Source organism: Aptenodytes patagonicus, chromosome 7 (assembly GCF_965638725.1).
Source record: "Aptenodytes patagonicus chromosome 7, bAptPat1.pri.cur, whole genome shotgun sequence".
Taxonomy (NCBI): domain Eukaryota; kingdom Metazoa; phylum Chordata; class Aves; order Sphenisciformes; family Spheniscidae; genus Aptenodytes; species Aptenodytes patagonicus.
In genome coordinates this window covers 71,774-98,863 of record NC_134955.1, presented here as the reverse complement: position 1 = coordinate 98,863, position 27,090 = coordinate 71,774, and the positions used below count along the sequence as shown (strand labels likewise).

The 27,090-nt window shown below is 50.3% G+C and overlaps 2 protein-coding genes across 2 annotated transcripts; both read left to right on the top strand.

Moving 5' to 3' along the window:
• The first annotated feature begins 1,249 nt into the window (after positions 1-1,249).
• Positions 1,250-23,612, top strand: ZFP91 (ZFP91 zinc finger protein, atypical E3 ubiquitin ligase). The gene is made up of 11 exons (XM_076343559.1): positions 1,250-1,596; positions 2,372-2,397; positions 14,032-14,247; positions 14,500-14,536; positions 15,021-15,113; positions 15,468-15,590; positions 17,886-17,936; positions 18,443-18,521; positions 18,884-18,998; positions 19,510-19,609; positions 19,986-23,612. Exons 1-11 carry the CDS (start codon positions 1,250-1,252, stop codon positions 20,494-20,496), a joined length of 1,698 nt encoding a protein of 565 aa, XP_076199674.1. The 3' UTR covers positions 20,497-23,612.
• An 890-nt stretch (positions 23,613-24,502) lies between these two features.
• CNTF (ciliary neurotrophic factor) lies at positions 24,503-25,744 on the top strand. The gene is made up of 2 exons (XM_076343308.1): positions 24,503-24,922; positions 25,271-25,744. The coding sequence occupies exons 1-2, from the start codon at positions 24,773-24,775 to the stop codon at positions 25,742-25,744; spliced, it is 624 nt and encodes a 207-aa protein (XP_076199423.1). The 5' UTR covers positions 24,503-24,772.
• The last annotated feature ends 1,346 nt before the right edge of the window (positions 25,745-27,090 follow it).

Genomic DNA, 27,090 nt, shown 5'->3' with positions numbered 1-27,090 from the left:
CGTGGATTTCCCCTTCGCTGCCCTGCAGCTCACCCGCTCAGGGTGCAGGTCAGCGCCACCGCTGGGCCGGGCCCGCAGCAGGGCACGGAGGTGCTCCCAGCGAAGGTGGGCAGCGTAGGGGGCCATGCTGGCACAGGCCCCGCAGCCCTGCGGGTCGTGGCCCGCTCCCGGGCCGAGGACGCAACGGTCATGCTTATCTGTCACCGACATCCTGCGGCCGCAGGGGCGCTGCTTGGGCCCTTGGGCAGGCCTGGCCGCCGCCATCGGGCCGTCCCCGGGAAAGGCGGTTCCGCAGACCCCGCCCGGCGGAGCAGGGGAGACCGCAGCTCCCAGCGCGCCCCGCGGCCGCTTCCGTCCAGGCCGCTTCCGTCCCGCCGCCTACGGGAACTACATCTCCCGGCAGGCAGCGCGCATGCGCGGAGGCTGGACGGAAGTGGGCGGTGCGGCGGCCACAAGCCCCGCCCCCTTTGCGCTGGCCGCCATTTTGTCACCGACTTTCACCCGCCGCCCGACGGGGCGTTTTTTTTTTTTCTTAAAGGAGAAGCGACAGCCAAAAGCAGGCCCCGCCGCCAGGCCTCGCCGGAACCGCGAGCGGCGCCGCAGCCCCGCGGCAGGGAGCGGCCGCGCGGGGCGGGTGGCGAGCGGCTTCCCCTGCCAGGCCTCGCCCGCAGGGCGAGGGGACCCGGGGGCAGCCGGAGGGGCGCAGGCAGCGGCGGCGGTAGGGAGCTCGGCGGTGCCGAGGGCCGGGCGGCGGCGCCGCGGCAGACGGGCCAGACGGGCGGCGGGCCGGCGGAGCGGCAGCCGAAGGGGCCGCGCTCGGGCGGGCGCCGCGGCGGGGCCGGCCGGGGGGGGAGCGGGAGAGCGAGCGCGGCGGCCCCAGCGGCGCCTGCGCGGCGTGGCGCACACCCGGGGCGCGCGGGGAGCGGCCCGCTGGTTGGCCGCGCGGCAGCGGGGGGGACGGGCTCCGCCGCAGCCGGGCCGCCCATTGGCCGGGTGGCGCGCGAGCGGCGGAGAAAGGCGGGAGGGCCGCGGGCAGGGAGAGGCGGGGCTGGGGGCGGGGCCATCCCTCGCCTCCCGCCCGCGGATTGGCGGGCGCGCGGAGGAGGTGGGTCGCCTCGCGGCCCCGCGTGAAGGTGGGCGGCGGGCGGTGATTGGGTGCGGCTGAGGCGGGCGGGGGAAGGTTTGGCGGGCGGGCGGGAGGGAGGAGCGCGCAGCAGCCGCCGCCGCGGCCCCGCCGCTCGCCGCCCCGATGCCGGCGGGCATCGAGCAGCCGGGGGGCGCCGAGGAGCAGCCGCCCGCCCAGGGCCCGCCGACGGCGGCAGAGAGGCCGCCGTCCTCGGGCCGCCGCCGTCCGCCGCTGCCCGCCGCGGAGCAGGGGGAGGAGTCCGGCGGCAGCCGGGTGCTGAGGGGCGGCCGGGAGCGGGGCCGGGCCGTGGCCGCCGCCGCCTCGGCCGCGGGGGGAGCCGCTGCCGCCGCCTCCCGCCGCCGTAAGGCCGAGTATCCCCGGCGCCGGCGGAGCAGCCCCGGAGCCCGGCCCGCCGCCGAGCAGCCCGCCGCCGAGACGCCGCCCGCGGCCAAGAAGGCCCCCCGGGCCGGGTGAGTGCCCTGCGGCGCCGGGCTTGGCCCCCGCCCTCAGCGGGGTCGGGGCCGGGGCCGGGGGTGGGGGGCTGGCGGGCGGCCCCGGTCGGTCGGCCTCCCCCGTCCCGCTCGAGTGGCGCCTAGGCCCCGGGGCCCGCCTCTTTGTTCCGGGCCGACCCACCGGTCGCTTCCCAGGAAAGGCAGTGTCCCGAGTGCTGCCTGCCCTCGGCCACCCTGCCTATTGCAGCAGGCGTGCCTTCGGTTGTAAGCGAAACCGTAAAGTGCCTCCTGTGTGAGCCGCCTGCTGCGCAGCGTCCTCGGGGATAGCTGCCGCCTTCCTCGGTGTCCTTCGGTCCCCCCCCTTGTTTTGGCTACGTATGCCAAAAGTCTCAGTGAAGGAGGTGGCGGGATTTATTTTCCCGTGAGGAGATGACTGCATCTCACTGCTGCTTTATTTCTGGAGTAGGAAACTAGCCATGTGCACATGTACGCTTGGAGGATTTGGTAATGTAGCTGATCTGCCCTGGTCTACGGACAGAGTCCCTCTGATTTAGACACAGCTATCGTGGGCAAGACTGGGCTTTTGCTGATGTATTATTATAGTTCACCTAAGCTTTCTCCAGATGAAATAATCCATGTTGGTGTAAGGGGTTGAAACCAGCGATTTGAGAACAAGGCAGTGGGTCTGTCCACGGTTGGGAATCGGGGCTCATTCTCCACATCATTCAGTTTCTTGTTTCTGCTGCCATGCCATAGAAGCTGTCTCTTATGCTTGCCTTTTGTATTTTTTCAGGTGCACAGATAAAGCAGCTGGTAAAGGTAAGAGCTGAATTACTCACTCCTACTGTTGTATTGCATCCAGAAAGTCAGGGCTTTCCCACAAAGGTAGCCAAACATCTGTTGGATCTTCCTTTTAAAGAATGTTTTGTTGCTTGATGGCATGCAGTTTCTTTCCAAGGACTCTCTCAAGATTGTGGAACTGCGATAAGCTCCTGCTGATGTGCACACGTGCCCAATGTGCAAAAACTTATTCTTCCAAATAACCGCTAGCGTATTACTTTGCTATCAGAAGTTGAGACCACACTGCACTGCAGTTTGACAGCTCTTGTTACACAGTGATCCTGAGTATCTGGCAAAACCTGGGCTCGTATCTGTTCTGCTGCTGTCACAAATACAGGCGTAGGTCCTCAAAAGATGTAAAAGATATGTGGAAATAAGAGTATTCAAATATTTACACTTGTCCTTTTCTAGCTTCAGTGGATGGTGAATTTTTTTATGCTTATGTCTTCAGGGATGAAAGAGAAAAGTTTTGAAGGGGAGAGGGTAGCTTAATGGGTCTAATCAAGAAAGCCCCAACTGTGGGGAGCTGCGACCAGGAGCAGAACTTTTGTTGTTCCAGTGCAAACTATGTGAACTCTGTGCATCTATTTAACAGCTTCTTGTACCAAAAAAAAAAAAAAAAAAGTTAAAGGGCTTTGCTCCTTATCCAGTGATGACTTCTGAAACAGTTCCAAGTAAAAGGCTTTGTGTAGTGATGGTTTTGATCTGGCACTAGAGAATTGTCACAGAATGAAATAGTGAGGAAAGAAGGTCATACACCTGTGCAAATGAATTCACCTTTCTGCTGGAGCTGTTCAGTTCTTGTTTGCAGGCATTTGTGTCTTGAAGGCTGCCTTTATTCTTGTAATTCTATAACTCTTCAACTTTATTCCTACGAGTCTATAGCTTTATTCCATTTGGGTGTTGAAATCTGTTGCAGTTCTAGCTGGCAAGGTGTATTTTTGCAGACCAAAGCAGAATTAACTGATGTGTGTTTAGCACAGACCCCACTTGTGTGCATTTACCTCTTACTGCGTAAAGGGTGGGCAGAGTGTTGTAAGAGCTTCGGCCTTTTAGGTCAAAGCGAAGTTGCTGAAATGTGTAAAAAGGCATGGTATTGTCACTTAGTACGCATATAGTGTTAACATCGCATTTTAATGGTGATTCTCAGTGTTTTGGATACCCTTAAGCAGAAATGTTTACGTGGTAGAAAACAGGTAGAATAGTCCTGTTTTTACCCCAGTTTCTTGTAATGTGCTTGGAAATGGCAAATGTCAGTCTGAAATTTCCCAAGTTTGGTGGCTCTCTGCACTCTTACCGTTTTAGACTTTAACTTTGGGCTCTGAGAGATTCAGCTGTCCTTGAACGTGAGAGTGGAAAAAGTATTTATTAAATTTCTTGGGCTCTTTTTTATGATTAGACTTGCAGCCAAAATGGATGGCATGAACTTTTGCATGGAAATTGACACTGAGAAGTGATGACTACTTCTAGTCCAAAAGAAATCTGCCTTTGTGATTTTTTTTTTGTTTGTTTGTGTCTTGTTTGTTTTTTAGTCTTTAAAAATGCAGAAGTGAGAAGGCTGCACTTCTGTATCCCAGCTGTGCACTGGATGAAGTCCTTGCTGCATGCTTGTGCTTATTGGGGAAGACATGGAAACAGACTGAATAAAGTATCTTCCTCAGACAGATCATACAGTATGCAGGAGAGAAGCTTCCCTCCTGCTCCCCCCTTTTTGGCCTTTAGCATAAAATGTTCGAAGAAGTCTAATCAGGTGTAAGCAAACTGCAGCTTTCCTTGCACGGCAGGGTTTTTGGTAGCTAGGAGTCCTCCGTAATTCTGGAAGGTAAAATACCATTCGTCATTTCACCCCTGGGTGGAGCTGGGTTGAGGAAGAAATCCAGTAAAACTGCTGAGTGGTTCTGGTGAAGGCTTTGAATTTAGTGCTAGCGTTTACTGGCGTGAGTTCTGACATGGAATTTGATTCTGCATGGTGATTTGCATTATACTGTTATCCTTTACTATAAAATACTAAAACCAGTTTAGAATACGAAATTCGCATGAGCTCAGCCATAACTGTTAGCCTCTGTATACAGGGCAAATGGCCTGTGGAAATGAGGTGTACCTGGTGACACATCCTGTGTATCTATTGGACAAATGAAAAACTTGCTGCACCAAAGTTTGTTCAGTAAGTTTTGTTGCCTTATGTTTGGGATTATATTTTGAAGTAAAATCACCAGTGTTGCTGTTGGTAAAGAAAGCTTAGAGGTGATGGGTGCGATCACGGCTAAATTTGTGCTATCGATTATAACCAAGATGCTGTAACAGTGGAAGTGTCTCGCCAAGTTTTACGTTCTTCTGTATAGTGCTATGGGATCAGAGGGCTTTTCTGCTCATCGACTTGGGAGCGCAGGCACAAAGGTCTGACTGTGCAGGTCTGATGGGAAGATTACGGGAAGGTTAAAGTCGAAGGCGTGTATTGTGTCAGAACTAGCATGCAATTGTTACCATGCTAGTGTGCACGAAGGCAGTTGCAAAGTCAGCCGTACCGATTGTATTTCCTGGCTTGTCTGCTTAGTCATGCAATTGCAATATTTCCCTAATGTGTTTCTGTAGAAATATTAGTTACATAAGTAGAACATTTAATCTCAGCTTATAAATGAATTCATGTAGCTAGAGTTGGACTGTGTAGTATAATTCACATTTGACTTCCCACGACACTGTATATTCTTGGGGAAATAATTTTAATTTTAGTTAGGCCTGAATAATTTTAATTATTGGAATATAGATTTAATGAATGCACTTCATGTCCTTCCATCACTGAATTGAAAATTCAGTGCTTACTGTGACTCTTAAAGTCATGTTAGCAGTTAAACAAAACCTGCTTCTCCGATTTAATTTTACACCCAAACCAGTTTTTGACTCCATCCACCTTTTTGTAAGGTTTTACCTCTGCTGTTTAGTAACCACTTTTAAGAGTTTGAATGAAATCTTTCAGTCAATTACAGTTGAAAAAACGGGCTGTGTAGCTGTTCTGGAGGGAGTGTTGGAGTAGTGGCTGAATATAAAGATGCCAGGTTTGTGCTTAGTAGTAAGTAGAGCCCCTGCCTTACTGTGTTCCCAAAACATATGTGCTTTGTCTTTGAGGTTTTAGAGCTGCAGTTGCAAGAAGATTACTTCTCCCTCAGTAAGAAGAAGGAGGGTGGGGTTGGAAGCATTTGTACAAACGTAATATGCCATGAATGAACACTCAGATTACTGAATCTCCGTGTCTAATGTTGCTCTGCTTGTGTCACGCAGCTGAAATGTACTCGATGTGGACCCTTGTTTATGCAAGTTATTTGTCTTGCAACTTTACATTGGCATTGGCGCTTTTTTGCAATGATAAGAATGAGATCCAATGTAATTCTTTAAATGCACATAGGTACACAGCTGTATAGTAGTGCTGTTAAAAGGTGGAAAGCAGAGTTTGTTGGAGAGGTAAAACAGGGCCACATGAAGCCTTTATTTACTTAAAACTGTGATCAAAAGAGATGTAGTGCTATGTGCATGGAGTGTCACCTCCTTGCAAGTCTGTTCTCAAATCAAATGGTTTTTGCACATCGTGGGCTAGAGGATGATGCCAGCAGTATTTACATATTTCTTCAGCGCATGGTTATAGAAACTGTGCGTTAGAAAGGGAGTCGTGTGGAATACTTCTGTTAGTTGTCCGCATGTGTGAGTATCTATCTTGGTGATGTCTTCCATGATATATTTTTTTTGTTCCCAGTCTTTCCATATGAGGCTACTGTAATGCACTTTGTGGGTGGCTGGTACTGCAGCCATTCTCCCACCACAGTGGCTTTCGAGCTGCGATTTGAAGGCTCGGGGGAGAGGGGAGGTCAGAGAGCTGTTTCTTCAAGGACTGTGAAAGGAAATGAGTGGGAAATACAAGCTTGCTCCGTAGCAGCCCACTTTTAACTGCTAGAAAAACTATAAGGTGGTACAGATTAAAAAAACATAGAAAACTTTAAGACTCTAGTTGTACAAAATGGTTTTGTAGCATAGATAACTCACATTATACCTCATTATTTGTATTTTTAAAGCTTCATGCTTCTTTGGTAATGACTGCTTTCCTTTAAGACTTTGTCAGTGTTTTGAGAGAGAAATGTCATTACTTAAACCTTATAAAAATGTGCTGAATTTAAACAACTCGGATTGCCCAAACCTACTTTGACTCCTATGAGGGTTTTCCTGAGTCCCATATGCACAATTTCACAGCTCTTTGCGGGGGGGGAGCCATTTGGATAGAGATTTATACTAGGATTTTTTTCCCCGAGTTTCATTTTTGTCGGTGCCGTTATGAAATTGTATGTTCAGTGCCTTAGCTGTTGTATGGTTACTATGTTAAATATAAGTTGCAGTCTGAGATGTATATATGTTGTGGTGCATTTATTTTCATAATAGTTGTTTTGTAACTTAATAATTCATAGTTTATTTTCCTTTCACTTAATTGTACATGGGTATTTTCTGAAAGTGTCTACTTTGCAGGGTTAGTAAGATGCTTCCAAATGCTTTATAAATCAAAGTTTAGAAAATTTCTTGTTAGTAATCAACAAACTGTTAATTTGTAACAGTTGAAAGTTTCATTTTTCTATACATCAAGGATAGATAAAGTGGCATGGGTATTTGTTACTGTTGTGATGTCAAAAAAAGAGGAAACTATTATTGCAACAAGCTTACCTCTGAGTTGCAGGCTGAAAGGGGGTTGGTATATAAAAGCTTGAACGTAAAAACACTTGAACAAGTGTGGCTGGTAAAAGTAGATGTGGAGTACCAAACAACTCCCAGTTCTGAGAGTTATTGAGTGGATTTTCGAGCTGCCAGGAACATTAGCAGGACTGGTGTATAGCAATGCACCACCAGTTGTAAAATGCTGGTTTATGCCAAGTCTATAAGTTGTGCTGTAAGCAGCAGAAGCAAGAAGCTCTGCTTCCAGAGGGTTTCCATCCTTCATCCCCAGTGAAACCTGAGGACAGCGGTATCTCCCAGCAGTGCTGCTGACTGCAAAATGGCATCTGTACTAGTGTAACTTCTGCGCACCCTTCCTGCGGGGAATGGTAATTCAGGTCTCCGTTCTCTGGCTACCTGCTTATCTTTCCTAAAATACAGAGCAACATAGCCACTGCATCCGCAAGTTATTAGGGGAACAGGGATAGAAGGAGAGTGGTGGAACAGACACAGCATGGTCATGCGAGTCCTGGGATGAAGGAACTACTACTACTTCTTCAGGAAGTAAATGCAGTTGGTTTGGACTTTCCCTTTCTGCTCTTTGCAATGAGTAATTGATATGTGCCTGGGACTTTGTTTTCCTCAGTGCTTGGAAAGAAGGTCGGGGAGGTGTCAGCTGTGGGATATGCATATTTACTGCTCAGGCCCTTGTTGGCTTGCTGTCAGTTACCCAGACACGCTCTTAACACTTGCTGCATCCAGTGATGTAAAAAAGAAGCAGTAAGCACCCTGTTCTTGGAACGGTCTCCTATAAAGAAAATGCTGTGGGGCTAGGGGGTGATGCGGCTGTAGATGAAGCAAGAAACAAAGCATGAGAAAGAGTGAGTGCCAGTCTCCGCGGCTTCCTGTGAGTGTCCTGCCAGCAAGGTGCATTTATGATATAGGAGGAATTGAGACTTGTAAGGGTGAGTTTATCTCCTGGTCTGGGAGACAGTGGACAAACTAAACTTTGGCATTTATCCCTTTTGTTTCAGTTCGTGGCAATGCTGGTATATGTATGGGTTCTGCGATAGAGATGCTTTTGCTGGTTTGGTAACCCTGCGTGCAGTGCTCCAGGAGCAGAATTAGAGTGTGAATGAGAACACATTTCTTCTGTAGGTCTGAAATAGGAATCTGCCCAGACTCTTGTCTTTTGGCTGTCTAAACAATTATAACAGAGCTAGAACTTTGTAGCTAGTTTCCTCCCAGGTTTCCTTTTCTTGTGCCTTCTCCCAGTGACTGGTGTTTTCTCCACAAATTTTAAGACTAAAGGACGTTTGATGCCTCTTGTGTACCATCACTCAAATATGTACATGCTTTCTGCCCTGGTGTCGTGGTTTAACCCCAGCTGGCAACCAAGCACCACACAGCTGCTTGCTCACTGCCTCCTGGTGGGATGGGGGAGAGAATCGGAAGAGTAAAAGTGAGAAAACTTGTGGGTTGAGATAAAAGCAGTTTAATAGGTAAAGCAAAAGCTGTGCACGCAAGCAAAGCAAAACAAGGAATTCATTCACTCCTTCCCATCGGCAGGCAGGTGTTCAGCCATCTCCAGGACAGCAGGGCTCCATCATGCGTAACGGTGACTTGGGAAGACAAATGCCATCACTCCGAACATCCCCCCCTTCCTTTCTTCTTCCCCCAGCTTTATGTGCTGAGCATGACGCCATATGGTGTGGAATGTCCCTTGGGTCAGTTGGGGTCAGCTGTCCCGGCTGTGTCCCCTCCCAACTTCTTGTGCACCCCAGCCTGCTCGCTGGTGGGGTGGGGTGAGAAGCAGAAAAGGCCTTGACTCTGTGTCAGCGCTGCTCAGCAGTAACGAAAACATCCCTGTGTTACCAACACTGTTTCCAGCACAAATCCAAAACATAGCCCCATACTAGCTACTGTGAAGAAAATTAACTCTCTTCCAGCCAAAACTGGCACACCTGGACACTGTTAAGTTTAAAGGCCATTGGGAAGAATCAGCAGAATGGTGAAAGTACCTCAGAATGAAAGCTGTTTATCATTAAGTGACTTACTTAAGGAAGAGTTCAAGGTAGGAAGAACCCCAGGAGCCAAAAGATCAGAAAGATTGGCAGGACTTCAGAAAGTGGATTTTCCCCATCTCTCTTGAATGACTTCCTGTAAGATGCAGGCATCCATGCAGTTCTCGAAACCAACTTCTGCAGAGGCTATGGGATGAGGTAGATAATAATTAGTGTTAGTATTGGAGACTCGCAGGGGTGCGTGAGCATGGGCGCACTTCTTGGCAGACTCACTTTGCCAAGTCGTAGCTTCTGTTGTCCCCTCTCCCTGTAATGTGATTCGGGCAAAAGACAACAGCGCTGGGTCTCAACCTGAGGTTGCATGTGCCGACTGGCTGGCAGACTCTGCCGAAAGGAAAGCACGTAATTTGTTTTCCAGCAGCTGATCTGAAAAACAAATGCTCGGTGCTTCTTTTTGCTTTGCACTGGGGGTGCCTATTGTGTCTCATGTATTCTTTTGTCCTCCTGGAGTCTGAGTTCTTATGACCTGGTGTCCATCACCACTGTTGACACTTGCAATGAAATAACAGGATGTTGGCCTATAATCCATTTTCCGTGCATCTTCTGGGAGGACAGGAACCTTCCAGAGAAATTGCGGCTAGCCAGAGCTAGTGGTGTTGACAAGTTTATACAGTTTTACATGCAGAATTGACTACAGTCTTTCTAATTTAAAATTTTCCTATGTTTCAGTCTCAAGAGATTCAAGCAGCATCTTTTTTTGTTGGAAGAGCAGAGCCTGTTTATCTGTAATAGCAATGTTTATTCCTTTTATCTTGTTTCTCTTGCTTCTTTGTGCCATTAGCCAAATCCTGCTAACTGAGGAGTGTGGCTTTCTGTGTAGAGGCATTTGTGAGAGGAGAGGGGTAATGCTGTGTTCATCCACAGGGCCTGGATTTAACCAGGCTAAGTGTGGTACCCAAGGCAGGACTGAAAATAACTGTAAGGTCTCTGTGTAGTCAGTTGAGAGAGGTAGACATCCTCCTAACTCCTTCCACTAGTGATATAGAGACAAGGACAGCCATGTTCCAAACCTAAATGCAGATGTGAGTCCTATTACTTCCTGCCTAACATCAGAAGTTTGGGGAGGAATCCTCAAACACAATTAAAATTGCAACACCTCCAGTGACAGGCTTGTGATTACCTCTAATGCCAGGTCAGGTGTGTTAGACAAGAAAGCAGAAGCAGGAGGAGGAAGTGCTGCTTTTCTCTCTAAGCCAGTTGCTGTCTCTGTATTTAGTGGTAGGTTTTTTGGTTGGTTTTTTTTTGTTTTGTTTTTTTAATTTTGGTTTGGTGGGGTTTTTTTGTTGTTGTTTTGTTTTTTGAGAGACAGGCTGGATTCATCAGAAAACTTTTTGTGAAGGAAAAATGAAATTTAGGTGTGGGAAAGAGACATAAAATTTATTAAAAATCTAGGACTTTTCTTTTGCAATTTTAGATTTTGGGCAAAGCCTTGGTCAGTGCTGATTCCAGCTGCTAGTGCAGCTGAACACTTTGCAGATACAAGTTTCCTGGTGCAGCTCTGACCCTTACACAGGGACCTGTGTCCCCTGTTGGGAAGGTCTAGAATTATAAGGATTTTCAACTAATAGTTCTGTATTGCTTTACGAGTTCTACGGCAAAGTAAATATTTGATGCTGTCCTAACTATGGGGTTTTTTGGAGGTACATAGGTATTCACAGCATGTAAAAATGCAATGAATCTGTTAGACAAGCATACTGAAGTAGAGGAAGAAGTTACAAGGACAAATCATGGGGAAAGGCTTATTAAACACCTTCACTTCAGAGAAATGAAGCAAAATTGCTAGATGAGTGGTGTACTTTGTAGAAATGTATTGTGAGGGAGGTCTGTTTCAACTCCGTAAGTCTAATCTTTAAAATACTAGCTCTTGCTAAGAAATCAGTGGAATGCCTGATCTTCCAAGGCAATAAACCTCTTTCAAGAGCAGCAGTGTGTGCTAACGCTGGTAGTGTGGTAGTGTTTGAGGGGGAAATTTCTAGACAATGGTTTCAAGTGTCTTTGAATTTGATTTAGCATTCAAAAAAACTGAGGATGTTCACAATTAGGACTAAAAATGTAAAGCAGTCATAGTTCACCTTGAGAGCTGCTAAACCAGGAAGCCAAAAAGAAGGTGTAGTTCATTCTCTGATGATGAAGTGGGCTCTATACATGCAAGACATCAGACTTGGTTGCTGTTCTACAACGAAACTGTGATGCCAGTATTCCAGTTAGATTTTCTTCAGTCAAATGTTGATTATTCCCACCCTGTTAATCAAGGATTGGGGATTGAGTCATGCAAAGCAAACTACATGCTAGAAGTAAAAGGATCATTTGGTTCAAAAGGCTTGATGCAAAATTAGAGATTTCAGGTTGGGAGGCACCTCAGGATATCTCTGGTCCCACCTGCTGCTTAACACAAGTTCAACACAGAGTTTACATCATGTTGCTCAGGGCTTTCTCCAGTCAGGTCTGGACAAGCTCGAGAAGTGGGCCCATGTGAACCTCATGAGGTTCAATAAGGCCAAGTGCAAGGTCCTGCACCTGGGCCGGGGCAACCCCTGGTATCAAGACAGGCTGGAGGATGAAGGGATTGAGAGCAGCCCTGCTGAGAAGGACTTGGGGGTGCTGGTGGATGAAAAGCTGGACACGAGCCAGCAATGTGCGCTCGCAGACCAGAAGGTAAATCGTATCCTGGGCCGCGTCAAAAGAAGCGTGGCCAGCAGGTCGAGGGAGGTGATTCTGCCCCTCTACTCTGCTCTGGGAAGACCCCACCTGCAGTACTGCGTCCAGCTCTGGAGCCCTCAGCACAGGAAAGACACAGACCTGTTGGAGTGGGTCCAGACGAGGGCCATGAAAATGATCAGGGGATGGAACACCTCTCCTGTGAGAAAAGGCTGAGAGAGTTGGGGTTGTTCAGCCTGCAGAAGAGAAGGCTCTGGGGAGAACTTATTGCGGCCTTTCAGTACTTAAAGGGGGCTCATAAGGAAGGTGGGAACAGACTTTTTAGTAGGGCTTGTAGCAATAGGACTAAGGGGTAATGGTTTTAAACTAAAAGAGGGTAGATTCAAACTAGATGTAAGGAAGACATTTTTTACGCTGAGGGTGGTAAAACACTGGAAGAGGTTGCCCAGAGCGGTGGTAGATGCCCCATCCCTGGAAACATTCAAGGTCAGGTTGGACGGGGCTCTGAGCAACCTGATCTAGTTGAAGATGTCCCTGCTTATTGCAGAGTGGTTGGACTAGATGACCTTTAAAGATGCCTTCCAACCCAAATCATTCTGTGATTCTGTGGAGGCTGCACAGCCTTGCTGGGCCCCTCTTCCAGTGCTTGACTGTCTTCCTGGGGAGAAATGCTTTTCCTGTATCCAGTCAGACCTCCCTGTTTCAGTTGATGACCACTGCCCCTCCCTGCTGTGCACCTCAGCAAGGAGGTTTGGGCTGCTTGATAACCTGCCTGTACATTGTAAGGCTGCTGTTGTGTCCCCCCAGGGTTTTCTGTTCTCCAGGCTGAACAAGCATGTTTCTCTCAGCTTCTTCTCACGGGTTGTGTGTTCCAGTCCCCAGCTGTCTTGGTGGTCCCCTCTGGACTTGCTCAAACATGTTGACAACCTTCTTGTAGTGGGAGTCCAAAACTGGAGGGTGAATCCAAATGTGGTCTAACGAGTGCTGAGTAAAGGGGATTAACAGTGTACCTCTGTTTCCTGACTGTGCTCCTGTGAATGGCACCCAGGATGCTGTGGACCTCCCTTGCTGCCACGGCATGCTCCTGGCTCTTGATGTGCAGTTTGCTCTTCACTGGGACTCCCAGTGTAGCAGAGCTGCTCCCCAGCCGGTCCTTAGAGGACTGTCCGCTGACTTTGCCAGCAGATGCTTAATAAACTCCCAGGCATCTCAGTGGTACTGCTGGCTGATGCTTAGGCAGCAGAAACCCACCTGAAACTAGACAGCAGTGTAAATGTATTTGGGTAAAAAGGAGTGCGTCAGAGCATAGCCTAGAGCACAGGCCCTGTGGAGCACTGCAGGTGGCTTTGTGTACTAAAGCAGTGGCAAACCTGGAGTACTGAGCATAGCCAGCTACTTGGAATTAATTTCTTCAGCACATCATTCCTGAAATTTCAAAAGGCATTTGAGTTCGTTAAGGCCCAGTGTCACAGCAAGCACCAAAAAGTGAGATCAAGTGAACTGTACTTGGAAATTTTGGTTTTTAAGGGATGAACTTGCTCACACAGAAATTTTAACCAATTCTGTTATCTTGCCAAAACATATCTGGAGATCAGCAATCAGCCAAAAAGAAACCACCTGTAGAAGCTATAAATGAGTGCAAAGACCTCAGGCTTACAGTGCTTGTGATGCTTTTTGCTTTAGCATAAGACCAGAAACATCCAGCTCAGATTCCTCAGGGTTATTACCAGGTGTACAATTCTGATTAAATATGTGTTTGGGGGATTCTCCAAACACGACTTTTAATGTGGTCCAATTTTGAAGCTAGTCTTTCATAAAGTAGTTGCTGAGGTTTATGAGTGTCTATCTTGTAGTGCTTAGGGGAGATCAGAGCCAGCAAATAATCATCTTATAAGCTTTTATCAGAGGGAAATGTAAGCTGTTTTTAAATATTTGTGTCTTTACTTAGAGGCAGTAGGAAATGTGATGAGAGTTTTAAATGAAGGCTTGCTGAGGGAAGGCCCTGGGGTGTGTCCTGTCTGGCTTGGCAGAGCTACGCTCCAAATCTTTAAGAGGTAGTGGTTTCCCCCTCAGAGTAGACAGGGGCAGTTATGCTATTCAACATTGTGCAACGGAGAGGAGTGTGAATTAATGATGGGATTTATGCTTTTTATTATTATTAAAGAGATTGCAATGGGTGTTTCAGATCCCAAAGAAGAGAAGGAAGAAGAGGAAGTTTCCAGTGTCCTCAGCCACGGCTCTCCTGTCAGCACAGCCAGGCCTAGCAGAAGCTGGCGCAGCAGCAGGTCAGCCACTGCGGCCCGCCAGCGTGACACTGAGAATTCGCGTGCCTCCAGATCCAAGACTGGTTCCCTGCAGCTCGTCTGCAAGACAGAGCCAAACACAGACCAGCTTGAATACGGTACGTGGGAAGCCCTGGCATGAAAGTGCCTGGAGATAGTCAGGTCTTGGGAACCTTTGAAGGGAGCTGGCTGTGGGTGTAGCTTTGTGAGCTGTATGCAGACTGTGGCTGGTACAGGCGTGGTGCTTCTTGGTCATGAGTACCTTCTGCCACCAGCACTCCTGGCACTGAATGTCGACGGAGGTATCTTGAGACAGATGAGCTCACTGCAGCGAACACAGATTGAAACCTAATGGTGACTTTTCCTTTCAGAGGTCACAGAAGAGCATCAGTCTCCAGCTGGAATCAGGTAGGAAACTATTTTGTTGTATTTCTTCCTATTTAGTGTCTCAAGAAGGGAAAATAAGGGCCTGTGTTTTTTCAAAATAAATGCTTCTGTGAAAGGATCTATGGGATGAATAATAGCTCTGTTTTCAGTCCTGGACCTTTGCATTTTCAGACTGGATTGCAGATGGACTGCAGATGTCAGGAGATATTGTAGAGAAATGGGTAGTAAGATTTGATCTGGGCATTTCACCTGGTAGCTTTATTCCTTCAGGAGTGGATGCTGTAGTTAGGTGGGTTCACAAGAGGAGACTGCTCTGCCTAGCCTGTCTGTTTTGGCTGTCATCATGCTCCTTAGTCAGTGCAAGCTGTTAGCTTTCCCCAGTCATGCTGGATGAGAAAGTGCTGTGTAATAGCGTCTTTCCCATCCTAGGGGATGATGCGTGAATATTCTTGCATTAGTGCTTAAGCTGTTGCTGCTAAAGTCCTCTGTTCTCCTTTTATCCCAGCAGTGATGATGAGGAGGAGATGCTCATCAGTGAGGAAGAAGTTCCCTTCAAAGATGATCCAAGAGATGAAACCTACAAGCCCCATCTAGAGAAGTATATTGAATTATGTACTTACTGTGTTTTTAGACCAAAAAAAAAAAGTGATATCTTAATTGAATGAGCTTAATACAACCCAAAGAACCTGTGCTAGTTGCTAATTGGCTCCCATTGGACACAGTGTTTTCTAAATGTTGCCTACAGCTATCAGGACTGTTCTTCTCTAACGGGCTAAAGCCTTTAGAGCCCTGCTGGCTGTCAGGCTCTTCCTTAATCCTTGTTCATATTTCTGCTTAGAAGTGGGACTTGGTAAATAGACCTGAACTTCGATCCAGTTTTTGCTCAAATCTTTGTAAAAAGCAGACAACGGGAAGAGTATTGGGGTAATATGCTGTATTTGTATCTTTGTAGGGAAGCGCCAAAGCAAAGGAGAAAAGCTAGCAAGGGGAAGGAGGAAAAAGAGAAACAGAAAGAGATTAAAGTAGAAGTGAAAGAAGAGAGTGAGTTTCGGGAAGATGAAGAACCACCTAGGAAGTGAGTAAAACTCTGCAGTTATATGTAGCAGTGTGTATTGTATATTTTGCATTCTTTATAGTGTACAACAGTGTTTTTTTGTTGTTGTTGGCTTCCCTCCTTCTCCTCTGGGCCTGAAAGATAATAGGGCAGAACCTTTTGTTCTGATAGAAGTCCTGCTTCCTCGTATCTTGCGCATGTTTGGCAAGGAAAAATAAAAGAGTTGATATTTTCATTTAGTTTAAGTTGAGGGATTTTTCTCCATACTGTGGTTTAGTCAGCCTACCTGGATATGGCCACACAGTGTGAAATACTTTAGAGCATTCTTAAAATTGGTTTCTGTTGTGATGTCTGAAATGAATTAGACTGTATTAGAAAGCCAGTCTGAGAAGGCAAAGTCCCTTCTGTTCCTAGACACAGGAATACTTTGTACGTGTCATGTGGTAAGTGTCCTCTTTGTACATTTGGGACTAACATACCAGAGCTCAGGAAAAACAGCTGTGTGCTCCTGCATTTTGGAGAAATAAAAGAACAAACTTTTGCTACCTAGTCAGTCACTAGTGCTTTGAGTGGAGACCCAAAACCTTTGGGTATGCTGTCACTGGAACTCAACACTGAAGCTTTCCTTCTGGCAACTGAGGTAAATTGGACTTATGTGTCTGTGTCAAAGCTATTCTTTGGAATAGTGTGGGGGGAAAAAAAAGCAAGTTTTTTTTACTTTAGCTCCTCTATGAGCAATTGGAACAAATGGGGCTCCCTCTGCTGGTCTGCGGCCTGGGGCTCTGCACACCTTTGTTTTAATTTCTCTTGCTGTTTCTAAGCTGCTGCAGAGCTGATTTACATTGGAGAGGAGTAAGGATGCTGATATTTTGAACTTTTCCTTCCGTTAGAGATGGCTTTCTGAGGCTTGTGGTTGTGTTGTTCGGATCAGACACTACTTTTGTGCATAATAAAACCTGTGCCTCTTCTGAAGGCTTGGCTTGAATGCTGAGTGCCTGTTCAGCATGTTACTGGCATGGTCTTGCTAACAATAAAGATGTCTCGGTACAGTCTAGAAAAGACTTCCATCAATCTACTGTAAGTGTCTCTGCAGCAATACAATCAAGCAGGCACGATGTTCTGGGCAGAGCTATTGCTTGGGAGGGTGCGTTTTACATGTAAGCATAGGTCTGCTCAGACGGAGCATAGATTTTCATCTTGACAGGTGTATAAGCTGCTATAGTTAATTCAGAGGACTGTAAAATAGCTGCTAGATCATTAATCCCGTTCTTCCTAGTCATGCAGATTGATGTTTCTCACTTGTACCCAACAGAGCGGAGGAAATAGGGTGCACCGTCAATTCTGGACTGTGTTGGCAAAATTACATGTTTATAAAACATGCATTAGGAAATGGGAGGGGTTGTGAGAGCAAACCACATGAAGCATTTATTTCTCAGGAATGTTGCCTTCCTCTGAATATGCCTCCAACTTGCACTCAATTGATTTTTCTAGAGCTTACAGTTAATGAGGCGATAGCTTGCTAATTGTCTGCAGAAGAAACTTATGAGAGCAGAATCTCATGTGATGATGTGCAGCCTGGAAAGGGATGAATTTAATTATAAGGTCACAAGTTGTTTGGACAGTTGCAGATTTAAAAGAAAAAAATGTGAAGTGTGTGATGCCTGGTTGAGGGTTTTTTAAAATAGCCCTTCCTCACTCCACTGTGGCAGAAGAGTTGGTAATTTCTAACCACAGCCTGTTGGGCTGTGGCTGTCTGATACCTGTTTACTGGTATCTGCACAGTTGTGAATGGTGGGCTGAGTCACATTGGAGCTAAGCAACCATGTTCAAAAATGTGTTGTTCGCTAGACCTAGCAGGTAGCAGCCTGCAGCCTGACTATGTTGGCAGAGGCAGGGTGATTTGAGGTCTGCCACATGCCACCAAATGTCATGCAGAAAAAAGTGGTGCTCAGGTATCAGAAACATGGGGACCATAGCTCCACAGGGAGCGGTCTTCTGTGTGATGTGGCAGTTCTGCAAAATGCAGGGACAACTTGCATGGAGGCCTGGTTACTTAACTTCTTTAGGGAACCTGCCCTTCTATTACAAGAGCATTTCCTTAGAAACTCTTCAGGCGTTTTGATCCAGAGCAGGTGGCTGACTTGCCAGAGCAGCTGACGTGCCGGGTGCAGTGTTACTTTTCAGCCTAAAAGCGTGGAAGAGTTCTGTAGTATTTCTTATAGCATGCTCCTGCTTTATAGCATACACTTCAAAAACTCTGCCCACTACCAATGTAAAGAAGTTTCTTTCAATTCTGTTTCTGTAACCCTGTTACAGGAGGGGAAGGAGGAGAAAGGATGACAAGAGCCCAAGGCTGCCCAAGAGAAGGTAAGTGATCCCCCTACTCAGTTCTGTTCTGAAGACTTGCTTCCCTTGTGTCCTACACAGAGATGTTGATTGTCTCAAAGTCATCTCTCTTGTATGGTATAGAAATCTGCCTTAAAGGGAAAAAAAAAATAGCAGCATGCCTTGACGTCCCTCCTTTCCTTTCCCCTTCTCCCTGTAGGTGTGGGTTTGATTTCTTCCAACTGAACCAGCCCACCCCGCCCCCACTTCTGAGTTGATACCTAGCTTGGCATTGCCCAGTGATAAGGTTCTGGGAACTCTGTGTCTCCTGGGGTTTTCTCAGCTCTGGGAAGAGCCCTCAAGTAGCGCTAGGAGTGGAGGGAACTCTTGGACAGAGTCTCTATCAGCATAGCCCAAACAAGAATATTGGAGCAGCAATCCTTTGCTCTCACATCACCGAGCTGCACTCACGCTCATTTCTCTTGCTGCTGCCCTGGCTTCAGATGCATCACCTAACCACTCTGCCCGTTTCCTTACTGACTTCTCAGGAAGAAGCCTCCAATACAGTATGTCCGCTGCGAGATGGAAGGCTGTGGTACAGTCTTGGCTCACCCGCGTTACCTGCAGGTTGGTTGAGATTTTTCACTTCGTGAATGGTATGTGTGAGGGCAGAGAAGGGCCATTTGGAACAGGCAGCTAATCCTCCACTGGCACTGAAGCACTCCTTTCTAATGCTGTCTTTTTGGTAGACTTAATCAATTGTGGCTAGTTGTGGGCCACGTGTGTCTCTGTATCTGTCCTGTTGCTAGATGTCCGCGTTCATTTGGCTTTCTTCTCTCAATGGAGATCAAAGCCTTTGTGTTCATGGTATAAGGGTGTCTTGTCAGTGATTGAGGTCTGGTGGCCTGGCCTCCTGGGATCGATGTGTCTCAGCTGTTCTCTTAGCCATGTAAAGAGAGAGTCTACAACCTTTCACTCTTCCTTTATAGCATCACATAAAGTACCAGCACTTGCTGAAGAAAAAATACGTGTGTCCTCATCCCTCCTGTGGTCGGCTCTTCCGACTCCAGAAGCAGCTCCTGCGGCATGCCAAACACCACACAGGTACAGGGAGGTGGGAAATAGATACAAACTCCTCCTCAGGTCAGTGAACAGAGAGGGGAAAAAAATGGAAAAGCCTCTAGGACTTCTGGGGAGAGTGAAGCCAAGGCAGGTGGCATAGATTTGCAGCAGCAGCAGGGTATTATTTCCTTCTGGATTACCATCTTTTAAGGAAATGAAAGAAATAAGCTATAGAGTTTTTAATTCACCCCCTGGTAAGTATCACTCGGGTTCTGTAGAGGAATAAACCAAGCCAAGCTTTATCCTAATTTGCCAGTCCTTCAGTATTGGTCAGAATGGATAATTAGCTCTTAGGAGAGTCTTAATCACACCTTAACTCTCCAGATCAGCTGCTGTGGTGTGTTGTGGGACACCTCCTTCTTTACTATGCCTGCTGGCGTCCCAGCACTTCTAGTTCTGCTGCTTCTTGGGCAGCTTTACCTGCAACGTGTGAGAGCTGAGAAAGGGAGCAGGTCTGCGGGAGAGTAATGCTCCAACTGTTGTTGCTTTTTAGATCAAAGGGATTACATCTGTGAGTACTGTGCCCGGGCGTTTAAGAGTTCTCATAACTTGGCGGTGCACCGAATGATCCATACAGGCGAGAAGCCCTTGCAGTGAGTATCTCTGCCTGTCTCTTGCTCTCCTACTTTGAGGGACCCTTGGATACACCCATTCTTGGACTGCACCGAGAGCAGGGGCAGCTCTGAAGTCAGGGCTGGAACCTGTTCTTGGTGTCCCAGCTCCCTTTAAACACACATCTGTAGGAGTGTTTGAGCTGCCGCTTGTCTCACCTGGTCCTTGAGGCAGTGTCTCAGTAGAGATCTGAGGGACATAAGCCCTCTGCAAATAAAGCTGGAAAAGCTGGAGCTACGGTGACATCCCATTTTAGTGAGCCCCTGCTGTTTTCCTGGGCTGCCTCTTCACTACTGCTGTCCCCATAAGTGTGTGGGGATGTCCCTTTGTTGTGACCTCCCTCTTCTCCCCTCCCAGGTGTGAGATCTGTGGATTCACCTGCCGGCAGAAGGCTTCCCTCAACTGGCACATGAAGAAGCATGATGCGGACTCCTTCTACCAGTTCTCCTGCAACATTTGCGGCAAGAAATTTGAGAAGAAGGACAGCGTCGTGGCCCACAAAGCCAAGAGCCACCCCGAAGTGCTTATTGCTGAAGCACTGGCTGCCAATGCGGGTGCCCTGATCACCAGCACCGACATCCTGGGCACTAATCCTGAGGCCATTGCGCCACCCACTGATGGCCAGGGCCTCCCCCTTCTTCCCGACCCCCTGGGAAGTGCTGCCCCGGCAGATTGCCTGCTGCTGAACCCTGACGGGATGCCGAAGACATACTGCGGTGGGGCAGAGCGCGTGAGCCTGGTGGCTGACGGCAAGCTCTTTGTGGGCAGCGGCAGCAGTACAAACCCAGAGGGGCTGGTCATGAACACAGAGATCCTGGGAGCCACCACGGAGGTGCTCATCGAAGATTCAGACTCCACTGGACCCTAGTGGGTGGGGAGCACATGGGTGCTGGGACAGTTTGGACTCTGTATTTAAAAGGAAAGAAAAAAAAAAAAAGAGGAGACACTTACTGAAAGAGAGAAAAGTTAAACAAAACTTACAATACTAGTAAATAACCGAAGGGTCTGCTCCCCTCCAGCGTGGATCACAGCACATCCTCTTTTCTCCCAACCACTTCTCTCTCCCTCCCACTGCTCCTTTGTAGAAAGGGGCACATGCTGCCATTAGCAGAGCAAGTTGGATTGAGCGACAGATTTCTCCAAGGGAGGGGGGACTGCTGAAACCCTTCGCTCTACCCCAAAGCAGATGCCTTTCTGGCTCCTTGACGTGGCCCCACTTGCAAACTAGAAAGCATTTGATGTGCTCTGGACAAGTTTCTTAGGACTCCCTCTCGCCCCTGGTCCCAACTTCTATGCATCGCTGCACTCTGGTCCTTGCAGTCTCACTCTTCCTCCTGGGGCTGGGAGTTTGGCTTGGCACTTTAGGCCCCCTCAGCAGGGTGAGCTGTGAAACAGCGCACGTCCCTCTCCCCACCGTGCTCCTCTGCTCCAGCTCTGGCAGGAAGTCGAGGGAACGCCCTGGCTCATAGATCATGTTTGCTTGGAGAGGCCCGGGGGCTACAGGAGCCCTGCGTGGGAGAGGCAAGGAGGAGCATCCCAGTTTGACGACAGTAATTTGCACTTTGAACATGTTTCGTTTTTGTGTTGTGGTAACAAGATTCCTTATTTATTGATTAAAAAAGGGTCGGTATTTTTTAGTTATGTTCTTAGGGGGTGGGGGTGGAAGGGGTTCAGGCTATTTCCCAGTAGGCTCCTTCGCACTAGCGAGCTGCAGGGAGCACGTCGTGCCATTGTAACAGCAGCTGGGAGAGCCGAGGTGAAGGCAGCGTTCTGGAGTCAGATGTCTCTCGCAGCTTTTCCAGAGTAGAGGAGAGAACCCCTGGAGAAGAGCCTTGTTTGCAGTGGCAGTCTCTGCAGCAGCGTTTTAGCAGGAGGATGAGGTGAGTGATGGAACAGCTGGCTGTTGTCTCCCTTCCTCCCTCCCTCCCAGGTCGGGGTGAGCTCCTTGCATTAAATGCTCTTTTTGCCTCCCCCTTGCTCCCTAGCCTTTCAGGGAAGAACATCATTAGCCAGGAACTTGTTCTCGTGACTTAGGACAGTTGTGAGCTGCTTGCTGCTGGGGGATGTTGTGTTCCTCATTGAACCCCGCCTCTCCTTTCCAGTTCTAGACAAAGATACAGAAGCAGGGACTGGATATGGTTGTCTCAGGCTTGTTTATCCAAGGCAATAGACTGACACGGGACTAGAGGGCTGTCAGCTTCTCTCGCTGCCCCCATTTTGGGGGGAGGGTTTTGTGCAGCTGTGTTCACAAAGCTTCTCTCTTCTGCGCAAACATGCCTGCTTTTCATAAAACGTGGTGGTTCAAGTGTTGCCTGCCAGTGTAGTTAGGACAGCTCTGAGCCCTTGGAAAAGTTTACATAGGCTATGATGTGTCTGCTATGGAGACTTGGATCTTTTTACTCTTATCTGAAACTTTGTGTGGAGATTCAGTGGCCTTGAATTCGTAGTGTTTTTGGAAGAGGTGAAGAATAACCTGGGCTTTTTGTTTGTTTGCTTGTTTTTTCAGTTGGGTTTATGTGGTTGGGAGCAGAGCTGAAGTATCTTGTCTGAGCACAAGATCAGCTGAATTGGTCTGTAGTACACAGCAGCTAGGCAAAATCGGGTACCTAGGGTCTGGAGAATGGCAATAAAACATGGAATTTAATTGGAAACTTTTTACAGGAAACTTGCCTATGAACACCCACTCTGTCCCTTGTGCTGCCTGGAAATCCAGCTGTGGCCCAAGCCTGACAGCTTTTATTGGGCCATTTGTCCTGATTTGCCCCCCTCCCTTCCGCCCTTACACTGATATCTTTGTCAGAGCAAGTTGAAACACTTCTGGTGTTGGGGCGGTTCGTGGCTGAATAGTTTGCAACCCTGGTGTCTTATGCCCTGGGTGTGGGCATCCCATGTTCTTGCACCATGGCAGCAGCATGGCTCCCATGCCTGCAGGAGATGCGTCTGGCCATGAGCCTCTCCTGGAGATAAGGATGAGGGCCCAGCGTACCTGAAAGCGGGTGTCCTGGGACAGTGCATGTCAGGTCCGCAGTGGTACGGTGTTAAACTAAACCAGTTTCTTCAGTTGGGATGATCCAATTTCTTGCTTGGATCGAATTATTGTGGTTTCCAGCAGGAAGCTTTCGGGTGGCCAGCCAGTCCCCTCCCCTTGCAAACTAAAGAGAAGCAGCACAATGAGACATGTTCAAACCCAACTCTGATGATTTCACACACACACACACACACACACACACACACCCCCAGCAGCGCGGGTCTTCTGCCCGGGGAGACTTGGGGCTGGCCGAGCCACATTGTGTGGTGGCATGTCTCCTGGCCTGGATCCTGGCCACCAGTAGCAGATGCGCTCGTGTGGTGTGGGTCAGCCGTGTCATCCCCACGCTTGCTGCAGACCATGCTGCTGGAGCTGCTTGTCGTGCCCTGCCCCTGTGCCCCATGGGAGGTGCGGAGCGGGCAGAGCCTTGCACAGAACACTAAATGGAGAGCTTGGGGTTTTGTTTTCTGAGGGATGGCACTAAAATGCTTTTGGGTCAAGTGCTTGCTCACCTCTGGTGACGCAACGCTTGGCACCAGGCTGGGAGGCGAGGGAGGCTGCCTCGTCCTGTGTCTGCCCCAACCGCCCCGAGTGGAGCAAAGAGTTTGCCATTGGCCACATTTCTGGGACACAGAATCGAGCAACTCATTTGCTTCCTGGCCCAGACACCTCTGACCCCTGCCACTCCCCGCCTTGTCCTTCCATGCACACCTCTCGTAGCTCTCCTTTTTTCTTTTTCTGGTCTCGGCCAGTTGCCTGTCTGTCCTCTAACCACAGCCTGCTAACCCCTGATGCAGGAGAGACTGGTGTAGCTCCCTTCCCACTCCTGTTTGAAACTCTAAAACTGACACAGCCCTCCTGCAGCTCCTCCTCCCCTCGATGTCTCTCCTTCACTCGCATGCAGTTTGCTTCAATAAATTATTGTAGTAGTTTGCAATAAACTTTTTTGTATTTTTTCCCTGTATTTATTTTTTTTTTCTCCTCCTGGGGAGGGAACAGAGGGGGGCACAGGGCCCTTTACCTGCTCTCAGTGCCCCAGAGAGCTTGTGGGTGCTGTGCCCGGTGTGGGCAGCAGCATGCGGGCAGGGGCCTCCATCCAGGGGCCCTGGGGCACAGGGTTTGGGCTGGGGGCTGTGCCAGCTGGAGCTGGGGGGCTCCCGGAGCTCAGCAGTGCTTTCTGCAGTAGCCACCAGGTGGCAACGATGCTGTTGGGTTGGCCACCAGCCCTGGGAGCTCGGGCTGGGGGGCCGGGGCAGTCCCCCAGCCAGGCTGGGGCAAGGCTCGGTGTACTGTGATACTAAAGGGAAACTGCTTTTCAACTCCTGTTTTTTTTTCTCTTAATCTGGGTAATACATAACCAAAATAAACGTACTGAGGAAAAAACAAACCAATTAAAAGGGCTGTTTTTGTCTTGGTGCATGCAGCTCACCTGTGGCGGGTGGCCGGCGTTGCCCTGGGGTGGCTGGGACCTCCTCCCTTGTCTGCAGCCCCTCTTTGGGGCAGGACCCCTCTGGGAAAGGGGGGTTCAACCTGGGGGACCCAGTCCCACGCAGCCATGGGGGAATAAGAGGGCTGGAGGTGGCCAGGACAGGCCCCTGCAGCCTTCTGTCAGAGTTTGGGTTGCAGCCCAGCCTGCAGCTGGTGCTGGATCTCCAGCCCAGGGGCTCCTCTCAATCCATTGCTGGCGAACCCCCAGTGCTCTGCCCCACTCAGGCCCCAGCCCTCTGCCTGGGCTGAGATGTTGAGTAATGTCCGGGCTTTGCTCACCTCTTCCCGGCAGCGGTTTCCTGCGCTCTGGCATGAGCCGGGGGGATTAGCGTGCTGCTAATCTCACTGCACGGCTGGGAGGGAGGAATGGGTCAGATCTGGTACTGGGAGCCTGTTGCCGCTGGGCGAGACCGTTCTGGGCAAGGCGCTTGGAGTGGCGAAGCATGGGGGAATTAGGGAAATAATCTGTCATTGTTGATCCCAGAGGCGGGAATTTGCAGTGTTGTGCCAGGCCCCAGGCACGGAAGAGGGGGAGAGCCAGGCCAGTGGATGTGTGAGCGGAGCTCCCGGCTGGAATGCACCAGCTCAGCAAGGGATTGTCCTCCCTGGGCCGGGCAGGCGCTGCGCCATGAGTCTAGTGCCCATGACAGTTGCTCGGGCCATGGCGGCAGCAGCAGACAGCCCCTCAGCCGCCCTTCGGCGCCGTGACCTGTGCAGCCGAGGCATCCGCCTGGCTGGAAAGATGCGCTCGGACGTCATCGACCTCCTAGACACCTATGTGAGTTTGCCCTGCTCCCTCTGGCTGCCTGTGGTGCTGGGAGTGCTGGTGGAGTGGCTGCTGCTACTGGGGTCTGGGGGGCTCCTGGCAGCTGTGTCAGGGCATGAGGGCTCTGGCCCATGGTAGAGATGGGGGATGAAATGCTGCTAGTATCTGGGCCTTGGTGCTGCCGGCTGATGCTTGGGCAAACCTCAAGCACCTGGTCTTGCACTGCCCCAAATGCCTCCTGGCCAGTGCCGAAGCTGAATCAGGGCCCCCCCTTGAGCCGGTGCTGGTGGGGCTTAGGGTGAGGGGGGTTCCCCCATTCCTCCTGCCACCGCTGATCCCTGGCTGCTCTTGCCCCTGCAGGTGGAGCGGCAGGGCTTGGACGCCTCGGCCAGCGTGGCGGCGGTGGAGGGGGTGCCGGCAGCAGCAGCAGAGCGCTGGGATGAACAGACGGGGACCCAGCGGCTCCTGGAGAACCTGGCAGCATACCGGGCCTTCCGGGCCCTGCTGGCTCAGATGCTGGAGGAGCAGCGGGAGCAGCTGGGTGAGGCTGACGCTGCCCTGGGCCGGGCGCTGGCAGCTGTCCTGCTCCAGGTCTCGGCCTTTGCCTACCACCTTGAGGAGCTGCTGCGGTTGGAGAGCCGTGGGCCCCCCAGCGAGGAAGGGGCTGGGCCCCCCCCACCCCCCCACCTCGGCCTCTTCGAGAGGAAGCTGCGGGGCCTGGGGGTGCTGCGGGAGCTGGCCCAGTGGGCCGTCAGGTCTGCGCGGGACCTGCGGCAGCTTGCCAAGCCTGGCCCAGGCAGCAGCTCAGCCCCCAGCCCGGCTGAGAGCCCTTGAAGGCGGGCGTGGGGCGGGGGGGGCTTGGGTCCCGCTAGGGCATAGCAGGGGGCTCCTTGTCCACCCCTGAGGAGGGCTGCTGGCAGCGAAGGGGGTTGTTCAGGGAGGGGGGCAGATGGGAGGGACCATGTCATTAACCCTCGGGCCCCCCATGCTTTTGGTGCCACTCCCTGTGGGCCCCTTTCCCCATGGGGAAACTGAGGCACGGGCTGCACTCCACACCGGAGGGAGCGGGGATCCCCAGGCAGGGCGAGCCTCAGGGGTGGCTCTGGCTCTGCCTGCTGAGTAGTTGGAATTATCTCCCGGGAAGCAGCTTTGCCGCTCACCCCAGGGCCTGGAGGCCATGACCCTCAGCAGGCTGCAGCGGTGCTGGCCTTTTCTTTGAAATTCAGTCGCTGCCTGGCTTGCTGTGGCCAGGTGCTGCCTCCGGCGGACAGAAGCTGCCTCGGGGCTCTCGCGGAGGCAAGGCAGGAGTGAAGGGACAGGAAAATACTGCCTGGTGAAACAAGTCTTGGGACCTGCCCCCCCAGCTGCAAGATGCAAGGCTTCGGCTCCTTCACGTGGACTCTTTTCTCCCGCCTGGCTCGCATTTTCTGCACATTGAATTTCTGCTCTAACTGTTTGGGGGCTTTCTTGCGGGGGGGGGGGGTGTGTATGATCAGGAGGGGATTTCTTAACTGCTCGGACAAGGTAATGGAGAGGATCTTTCAACTGAAGGCTGTGATTCAGAAGACCCTCCGCAAGGAGGTTTATGCCTCCAGGGGTTATTTTGGGACTGGAAACAGCATGGAGGATTAAACAGCCCCAACCACATCACTCACCCTGTGAAGGGGAATGCCGTGAGGTTTTGCAGCTGCCCAGGCCATAGTTTTCTTGCTGAATGGATGTGATGGCTGCTGGCTGCCGAGTGAATAAAAGGGCTGGGAGATCTACCGGAGTGACGTGACTTATTGCGGGAGGCGGGACAGTGGGGCTCAACCTCACCAGAGAGCCTGGGCTGCCCCTTTCCCACTCCAGGGAAGGGTTGGTCCTGGTGGGGTGGGAGGTTTGGGGGGGGTGGGACCCACTGGGAGGCCGTGGGGAAGATGAAGGAGCTGGGGATGAAGGAGATGGAGGTGGCCGGAGGATGAGGAGGAGGTGGGGGGTCGCTGGGGTTGTGCCCTGTCCTGGTGTGGTCCTGCCTTCCTCCCTGACCTGCGAGAGGGACGGCAAAATGGGGGGACGCCGGGGGCATGGGGTGGGGAGGAGGCTGGGGGCATGCCTGGCTGGCCCTGCTCAAAGCAGCTTTGTTGTGGTGAGTGGTGGTGGCACTCGGCACAGTGCCTGCCCCAGTGCCAGCGGTGTCT

What these genes read in the sequence shown, in the direction of transcription:
- ZFP91 (XM_076343559.1), top strand. Translation starts at nt 1,250, where the DNA reads ATGCCGGCGGGCATCGAGCAGCCGGGGGGCGCCGAGGAGCAGCCGCCC. An exon ending in AAGAAGGCCCCCCGGGCCGG is followed by an intron (nt 1,597 to 2,371) that starts GTGAGTGCCCTG and finishes GTATTTTTTCAG; the next exon opens with GTGCACAGATAAAGCAGCTG. An exon ending in CAGTCTCCAGCTGGAATCAG is followed by an intron (nt 14,537 to 15,020) that starts GTAGGAAACTAT and finishes CTTTTATCCCAG; the next exon opens with CAGTGATGATGAGGAGGAGA.
- CNTF (XM_076343308.1), top strand. Translation starts at nt 24,773, where the DNA reads ATGAGTCTAGTGCCCATGACAGTTGCTCGGGCCATGGCGGCAGCAGCA. An exon ending in TCGACCTCCTAGACACCTAT is followed by an intron (nt 24,923 to 25,270) that starts GTGAGTTTGCCC and finishes TTGCCCCTGCAG; the next exon opens with GTGGAGCGGCAGGGCTTGGA.